Source organism: Miscanthus floridulus, chromosome 15 (genome assembly GCF_019320115.1).
Source record: "Miscanthus floridulus cultivar M001 chromosome 15, ASM1932011v1, whole genome shotgun sequence".
Taxonomy (NCBI): domain Eukaryota; kingdom Viridiplantae; phylum Streptophyta; class Magnoliopsida; order Poales; family Poaceae; genus Miscanthus; species Miscanthus floridulus.
This window is the reverse complement of record NC_089594.1, coordinates 67,742,657-67,752,286: the sequence shown is the minus strand read 5'-3', so window position 1 is coordinate 67,752,286 and position 9,630 is coordinate 67,742,657. Positions and strand designations below refer to the sequence as shown.

Sequence of the window (9,630 nt, the reverse complement as noted above, 5' to 3'; positions counted from 1 at the left end):
TTCTAAAATTTTCTAAAATCATATTCTATCAATTTTATTGTGTTCTTATAGCTATTATTGTGTTCATCTTTTCATGTGACTATATTCTATCTATTTGAATTTTGAATTTCAAAAAATAGCAACTTCAAACGTCATTTTCAAACATTAAATGACTTCAGCTGAAAAAGTCATGAACATAAAAGTTGTAAAACTCATCAAGATCTACAACTTTTATTTTGGTCATTTGTTCATCCGAGACTGTGGTAGTAACATTGTTCACAAAATTTACATCTCTCTCTTGTAGTTTCATAAACTATAAGAGAGATGTGTGAGATTCGTGAATAATGTTACTACCACTATGTCAGATGAACAAATGACTAAAATAAAAGTTGTAGATCTCAGAAATTTATGAAACTTTATAGTTGAAAACTTTTTTATTTAAAATCATCTTGTCAAGGAAAACTACGTTTGAATTTCTCAAATTTAAAATTTGGATTTTTCAAACGACCTCAGAATCTCAGATGGAGAAACAACAAAAATGAAAGTTTTAGATCCCAAAAAGTTATGAAACTTTGTTGATTACAACATTTTCATTTGAATTTGTTTAGGGCCTCAAACAATAATTTTTTGCTTTTTTTGTTTTTTTTGTCTTGAATTGTGATTTTTGGAATTAGGCCAAAATATTACTTCTTGCCCAAACGACCCAATCCTCTATAACCCTAGCTAAGCTAGCTGGCCCATATATCCGAATAGATATTTGTATCCGACCTTCTCCGAATCCAATTCATACCGTATTCGATACTCATTATTCGTATCCGTAACCGAGTCAATCCGTATTCGTATATGTATCCGAACGCTATCCGTGTCCGAATCCGAATCTGAACAGAAATATGAAAACAAATATAATATGGGTGATATCCGTTTGTATCCGATCCATTTTCATCCATAGCTATTAATGACACTTGTGACTTAGAAAGAATATATATATGAATAATTCTGCAAGCGCACAGATATATCATTGTAGCACTTCACCCGGGAGTATTCTAGTATCGTTATTTATATTTTACCACAGGGAGGAGCGGTGGCTAGAGATATTGATAAACATGATACTTATGATGAGATCATTAACTAAACACTTACTCTAACAGGGGTAAGCCAAATGATATATAAGTGTAAGGCAATGATATAATCTAGAGATAGAATTAGACACTCATAAATGTAGTATAGCTAGACTAAGTGATAAAATAAGAGAAAGATTCCTAAGTCATTCCTATTTACCAAATCTTTTGTACACCCCAACATATATACTTTCATGGAAAAAGTCCATTTTTAGCCCTCCAACTATGGCTGCAGTTTGTTTCTAGCCCTCTAACTTGGAAACTAGACACGCACAATCTCTTAACTCTCTAAACCAGTTAAAATTGGCCCTCGCGCCGGTGGTTTCTGCCCAGTCAACCCGCCACGACCGCGATATTGGCCCATTTTCATTTTCTCGTGGCCCAAGTACTCCCGCACTCTCCTCTCACTCTCGTTCCTTCCCCAACCCCGAACCCTAACTCCCGATGGTGGCGGCGGCGACGACAATGGCGACGGCGGAGGGTGCTGGTGCGGATCAACAGCATGGCGAGCTCGAGCAGTGTGAGTAGCTAGAGGGGAGGAGGAAGGTCCGACCATGGTGGCTTTTGGTCGTCCCCCTTGCAGTGTCGCCGAGGCCCTCTTGATTATTGGCCGCCCGTGATTTGCGATTGCGGAGCGAAGGCGGCAAAGTGGACATCGTGGACCAATGATAATCTGGGCCACAGGTTCTACAATTGCTTTGGATCTCAGGTGAGTTCGATCGATGACTTGTTTAGGGTTTGGTTCTTTGTTGGATGTCATGATTGAAGTTGTCTTGGTTTTGGTTGTAATCACGGTTGCAGAGCAATATACGGGCATGCCAATTTTATTGCTGGATTGATCCACCAACCCTAGAGCACCTTGTACCCATTCTTATTGAGCTCCATGACCAAGTGCGAGCAATGAGGATGGCTAACAGACAAGGAAATGGCCACATGGATCTGACATTAGTTGATGTAGCATTCGTTGATGCAGAAGCATCAAGGCAGCAAGAAAGAGTCATGGTGGAAACATGATTTGCAGGCACAGATGATGTGGCAGCAACGGTGCAAACAGCTAGAACAGAAGATGTTCAGTTGAAATGCAGGATGGTAGAGAAGGAATTAGGTTTGTTGAAGTTTGTATTGGCGGCCTATGTGATTCTAGTGCTTGCTGTACTTTTTAGGAAGTAGATGTTTCTTGCTTTTTTAGTTGTGATGGAAGACAATGGTAGTAGTTGGATGCTTGTTAGTTTGTGGTGTAGAAGTATGGAAGATGTATTGTATTGAAGATGTATTTTGCTATCTTTGAATTGATTATGAATTCCAAGATAAGGCTTTCAGGTTTTGGTTGCTCATCATCTCCCTGCTGTCATGCCTCTGCATGCTTGCCCTTTTCAATTCAATTCAACTTTGCACAGCTTTGAATTGCCAATGCTTGCTGAACTATAGAAGAACTTATAGCCTCAAAGGCAACCAAGAGTGATAGAAATGACTGAACATTACAACCTGGAAGTCTGGCATTACATTACATTATAGGTGAAGAACATCACAAATGCCTTAAAAGTCTGACATTACATTACAAGTTCAACAACCTGAAAGCCTTGAAAGTCTGGCAGTACAATATAAGTTAACATCACAATATGGTAATACATGCTCTTAGGGATCAGCACGGTCTTTGAGAAGCAACAGTTAACTTGGTTGTGTGCGCTTCTTCATTGATTGCTTCTTCCTTGGAGGTTCCTCGGCAGTGACCGTAACACATGCTTTTCCACCTTTAAAAGTCAAGTTCACAGAAGAACTTGCCTGGGACAATGGAACACTGGCTTGTAAATGCATGTTAGTTTGCCCAGGTGTCTGCACTCTAGCTGTGGCAGTGCACTTGATCTTTTTCTGCATGTGAGTTAAAATATAAGAAATTGGAGGCAAAAATAAAAAAGGAAACAACATACGAAGTAGCACGTACAGTTACTTGGCTTCGCTGAGATGCTCTTCTTTTCCCTCTTCCTCTACTACTTTCATTAGAGGTAGCAGTGGGTACAAAGCTGCCATGTGTAGAAGCATCAGCTGATAGATTACTTGGTTGTGGAGCAGCATTACCTATGCCTCCTAGAGTTTCACTGCTAGATGGAACCCCATGTCTCTTGTCACAAGTGGACCTATTGTGGCCTATTCCCTTACATTTCCTGCATCTGATGACTGTCCCTACCTTAGAAAGTCTCTTTGCCTTTGGTTGTTCTTGTGGCTCTCTTTTTCTTTCTTTTTAGGTCTGCCTAGCATTCTCACATATCTAGGTGCCTTCAAGGGTGGGAGATCAGACTCTAGCCAATTTTGCATACCCTCCAATGGGTTTAGGCAGTGAGAGTAAGTATTGTTGAACTCAGTAATATGATAACAAGCTGCAATGTAATCATCTAGCACATTTGTGTTGTAAAAGATGCATAAAATAGCATGGTAGCATGGCAACCCAGACAACTGCCAATACCAACAAGAACACTCTCTAGCCTGTAGGTCAACTGTGAACCTGTTGTCCCAATGATTAACTTCAAATCTATCAGCTCCTTTGCTAATAGCATGGCATACCCCTAAAAGGGTGATACTTGCATTTAGATTTTTAAGGATGTTGGGACACACTGTTCCTGTCCATGTTTGTGACTTAGACCTATTCTGTTGGATCCTCACCATCACCTTCCTTCTAATTGTCTCCAGCATAGTTACAATAGGAAAGAACCTAGCTTCCACAATCCATTTGTTAAATGTTTCACACATGTTGTTATCAATAGAATCACAATTTGATCCTATCTTAAACCAGGCCTTGCTCCAATGAGCTAGATCAGTGTTCATCAAGGCTTGTGCACCACCTAGTGTATACTTTGCTAGTCTAGCCCTTGCAAGATTGAACAATGACGGACAGGGTGCCTTTGCATAATGCTAGAATTTCTTTTGCCACTCCTTGTTCTTGAATTTCTTTATCTAGTTGGCATATATATGCCTGGCACAGTTTCTGTGTTCAGCACTGGGAGCCCATTTCTGTACTACGTTGAGGATACTCTTCTGTTGATCAGATATGATAACCCACCCCTCCCCATCTCCCACTCCAACATCTCTGAACAAAATGTCTCAAAACCAGTCCCATGATTCATTGTTTTCCTTCTCTACTACTGCCCATGCTATGGGATACATCTGGCTGCTGTCATCCCTTCCTATTGCACACAGAAGCTCCCCATTCATTGCACCCTTAAAGAAGCAGCCATCTAGACCTAACACTTTTCTACACCCTGCCATGAATCCTTTTTTACATGCATCCAGGCAAATATGCATTCTCTGGAATACTGGTGGTTCCAACTGAAGCTCTTTTTTGACAATGACTGTGCTGCCAGGATTACTTCTCAACAATTCAAGCTGATATCTGTATAGAAGTTGGTACTGGCCTTTGGTTGCATCTAGTGCTTTCTGCATGACAATCGCCTTTGCTCTTTTCAGTTTTGAGATGCTTACCATAGCAAACATCTCCTCTTGAATTGTGGTTCTCATTCTTTCCAAACTCCATGTTGGGTTGACCATTATGAACTTCTCATACTTCTCTGCAATCCTACTAGCAGTTACTAACTTGTTGTCCCTCCTTGGGGGGCATGTGTGCAAATCATTTAGACTAGCCACCTGCCAGCTGTCTGTCCTTGAATTGGTTGACAACAAACATCTCCAGGTACATGTGGCCCAATCACATAGAGCTAACATCCTATGTGACTCATTCCTCCTAAACCGGATCACCCTCCTCTCTAGCAAACTTTGCCTGATAGCTGCTTTCTTGAACTGCTTTTTCCCAGTGAACTTCATGCCAATCACAAACCTAGGACTAGGTACATTCTTGTTGAACCTTGGGTAATAGTTGTGCTTGGTCTCTAAGTGCCCCTCACTTGCTTCCTCCTCTGACTCATCCTTTGCACTGCTATTAGTATATGGGGTGTCATTTGCATCATCATCAAGGTCAAACGTGGTTGGCCTAGAATTTGGCCTATCCAAGATGACATCATCCAGATTTGCTGCTTGTCCACTCTTCATGCTCTTCTTGAATTCCTTGAACTTCTTTTGAATCTATACAACTTCTTCATCTTCCTCAGATGAATTGTCATCTCCAGGCAAAAACTCACTATCACTACTGTCCTCTAAATTTTCTTTGTCATTCAAAACACTTGAAATATTTTGTTGACTAGCAACTGGCTGACTCCCTTGGTCATCAACCACACGTTTCCCCTTGTCCATCTTGCTAGGGCTGTACCACTCCCTTACAAATTTGATCTATTTCTCTACATCTTCCCTACTTTCATTCTTATTATGAGCAACCAAGACATCTTCACCTAGATCTGTCAGTTCCTCGTATCCAGCTTCAAACTCACTGTCATCATGTTCTTCTTGCTCACCTTCAATCTCATCTTCAAAGTTGCTGTCCTCATCATCCTCTTCCTCTTCATCATCAACTGCATGTCCTTCAACATATATCTTTGCTACATCCCCTTCCTCAATGTTGTTTGCCATTTCAATGCAAGCCTGATCATCCATCAGAACACATAGGCCATTAGAAAGTTGCCTTCCAGGAACAAGCCAGTGCAACAATGCTCCTTCTTCAATAGTGCAATGATCATTAAGGTGCCCTATAACCTCAGGGAGAGAGACTTTATCACGGTCAATGTATGACACCTCCACTTCTCCTCCCAAGTAATACACATTATTTCCTCTTCTCAAGAATTCTCCTCCATAATGAAACCGAATAGGAAGTGATCCGGCCTGAGTTGAGCTACTTGGCTTCGCGGTCAGAATGAGTTATCCAGCCAACTAAGTGATAGGCATGCGTTCAACATGACATGAGGACATACAATGAATCAGTCCTTAACCGACACAAACGGGGATAGATCCACACCCAAGACCTCCTTGCCTTGTTGCTTCTCTATCGACATCCCGCCCGGTCACAATTCATTATTAACACATGGTTATTTTCCACGATAGCAAATATAGCCAACCGTGACCAGACATCATCCTAACTTGCAGGTGACAGGAAATCACCTGACTTTTACCGGTCTAAGCAAGGCTAAGCTTTGATTCGCTCCTGGACCTAAATAGGATCCAGGGTACGTTTACTGGACAAGGAATATATATATATATATATATATATATATATATATATATATATATATATATATATATATATATATATATATATATATATATATATATATATATATATATGCAACAAGTGTTTGCATCCAATTCCTATCACTTAATGCATCAACAATATATGCAACAAGTGTTTGCATCCAATTCCTATCACTTAATGCATCAACAAATAAAGATACTCAAAGTAACCATTTTCAAAACATAGGAGACTTAGAATGCTCCAGGGCTTGCCTTTCAGAAAAGATGAAGGTTGGTGATTGGGACACTCAAGAACTTCTTCCTCGTTGGCTCCTTCTTCTAGGACCAGCACCTCCTGCTCCTGAGCTTGCTGCAGCTCCTCCGGAAGTACTTGCTCGAATTCCAGAAGCGTGACTCCCTCCGGAACACCTATTGCATGCATATGCATAGTATAAGAATCATGCATGCACAAGAGATGGAAGGTGATGATGAAATGTACAGCCATGTATAGATGGACGCATGAAAGACACGATGATACAAGATTAACATCTATTTTACTGAGTAGGTGCATATCTCTTTTAGAAAACAAGAACTACACACTCACCAAGCTCTAACAACCTAAGATAAAGTTGTTCATCTTCAGTAAGAGGTCTAGCACCTGCAACTAACAATTTATCTTAATTAGCCTGGCATCTAAATCATCACATCAACTCATATAAAGCAAACAAGTCATTCATTGTACTTAACAGTTTTCGGGCTGCAAATAGCAGCTACAAGTTTGATCCATAACTAGAGTTCTACAGGTCCAAATATCATGATTTAAGACTTTCTAGAAATCTTATAAAATTCTCTACAACTTTTGTTTAATCACCAAAGTCTAATTCAAACTCAAACTAGGTCAAACAGACTGATCTTACAAAACTGTCTGTGGATTCCAGAGAGCAGGCAGTTGGGAGTGCTGTCTTCCAACTGATATAACTCTCAAACTACTAGACCAAATGCTTTGAAATTTTGACACAAGCTAGATAAACAAGTTCCCTACAACTTTGTTATTGATCAAATTCACAGCAAACATCAAGTTCACCAGTTAATTTGCTTAACTCTAAAATCTGTCCAGAAAGTCACTATAAATGAATTATAGTGAAAATAATATTTCATTACATACAAGAATAGTACTATGAGTACTACCAATATTACCAACAGTTAACATACATCAAATGAACATAAGAAAACATAGTTGCCATTCCTAAATAAATTATTTGCCTGCCTTTATTAATTTATTTAGATAGTTAGGTTAAATAATAAACACATATCCAAAGTGTACATAAAATTCCATAAAAATTACAGTAGCTTATACATATCTCCAGTAGGCTACTGTATAAATTTCACATCATTTTAATTAGTATAGCATCCTACACAAAAATGACAAACCAGCAGGGCTTATAATAGTATAAATAGGAAACCCTAGTGAAAAGTGTCAAGCAACATATTTTATATTTTTCTTAGCATCTTCAAGGTACCGGGACAACTTCCAATAAATTCCATGAGCATTGGATTGATAGATTAATTATTAAAATTCACACAAGGATCACCTAATTATAAAAGGGAAATTAATAACTCAAAAACCATTCATGCACTGACTCTTAAATTTTTACCAGAGCTTCTACTCATCAAGAACAGCTCACCATACAAATTTCATAATTTTTGGAGCACTGTAACTCTAGATATGAGTTAAACAAATTTCCATTCATTTAAAAACACATTTTAAGTTGCAATTTAGTTCTTCCAGAAACTTTACTACAAGTGTTCATGTTATATTTTTCCTAAATACTACACTTCACAAAGATCCTAACAAAATTGGAACCACCCAATTTGGATTCACCAAACTAGAGATATGAATTTTAGAAAGTTGCATTCAAATCTGAACAAATGAACTAGCTTTCTACTCCACAGCCACGGACAGCCGGGGTCCACCGGTCCACCGGGCCTGCATGTAAGCGAAAGAAAAATAGAGCCACGTCGTGGGACGGCGCTATCTTGCTGGCGGTGACTCCTCCGGCGAAACCGACCCTACCATGGTGTTCCTCTCTCTCTCCCGCATCTATACGTGTAGGTGGTTGGGGCTGAGGTGCACCAGAGACAAATCGTCGCCGGCCATGGCGACACAGTGGCGCGGCACGATGGTGCGCCGGCCGTCTCTGGCCACGGCAAGACCAAGCGAGCGGTACAACAACACAAAGGTGACTACGTGGACCTACCTAGTCTGTCTAGGGTTCATGAGGATGCACTGGCGAGGCTGCCCGGGTGCGAGGCGGCGCGGCGGTGAGAGCGCGACAGCGCTGTCTGTCATTTTCGACGCCGGTGAGGTCACGGCTCGCCGTGAGGTCAGCACCTATGCTAAAGGACACCCTAAGCTAGTACTATCATGAAGAAGGAAAGAGAATGGGTGAAGGCATAGAGCGACAGTGAGCTCGCCATGACGGCGGTCAAGGAGGCAGTGAACTCCGGCGAGGGGAAAATGGTGAAATCCGCCCTCACCGTAGCTCGTTCGGTCCTGCGAACACGATGAGCAGATAAGGAGAAAGACGGTAGAGCTTGTGGCTAGCTGGAGGTAGCAATGATGTGGTGGTGAGGGAGCTAGGCGATGGTGACGCGCTTGGCAGCAGTGGCGGAGGCACGGTGCTCGGCTTCCGCATGCACTGGCGAGGTGAGGAGATGCAAATGAAGGCAATGCTCGCTCCCGAGGACGCGCGGGGTTGAGGTGGCCACGATGGCCTAACCGGTGGGGGCAGCGCCAGTGTACGGCCACCACAGCTAGACGTTATCGGCCAGCTGGTCTGCCTGAACCAGCCATCAGAGCTCCATCAGGCCGACTAACAGCGAGTTTTTGGTGCTCCCTAATTCTCAAACCAGCCCGATCCAGCGAAATGTATAGTAATACAAGTTGTAGAGCTAGAAGTGATCTACAAGTTTGTTTATATGACTTTGGGATGATTCGGTTTGGTTCACAAACTACAGAGCTCTGAACAGGGGTACACAAAAACTGAAACTCAATGCAAGACTAGAAAATTTTCTAAGTGCCGAACCAGCACCCAAAGCTAACTTGTGGGCCATGTTTGGGACTGTTCCACACATTTTCATGACTTGGCCTCTAAACAAAGTTTGTTGCACATATAATTTTCTACAACTTTGCTTTAGGTTGCTTAGGCATGCAAACAATCTATGGCATAGTTCCAGTTCAGTCAAACATAAGCACTCAAGAGGAGCACCTAGTCAAACTAAACCCTAGAAACATAATTAGGTAAAGTCATTAACATGAACATTGTTCCATTAGACATCCTAAGTGTAGCTAAGGTATTTTAGTTACCAACATCAATCACTTGCACTCAATCACACATGATCATAAAGCATACGTACAATGAAACTT

The 9,630-nt window shown here is 41.1% G+C and overlaps 1 protein-coding gene across 1 annotated transcript; it reads right to left on the bottom strand.

The window, feature by feature from the left end:
- Window positions 1–4,193: 4,193 nt before the first annotated feature.
- LOC136507595 (uncharacterized) lies at window positions 4,194–5,135 on the bottom strand. Its single transcript, XM_066502263.1, has one exon. It carries the CDS (start codon window positions 5,133–5,135, stop codon window positions 4,194–4,196), a length of 942 nt encoding a protein of 313 aa, XP_066358360.1.
- Between the last annotated feature and the right edge of the window lie 4,495 nt (window positions 5,136–9,630).

Excerpts from the sequence above, each read along its gene's own strand:
- LOC136507595 (XM_066502263.1), bottom strand. The coding sequence starts at position 5,135 with ATGAAGAGTGGACAAGCAGCAAATCTGGATGATGTCATCTTGGATAGG.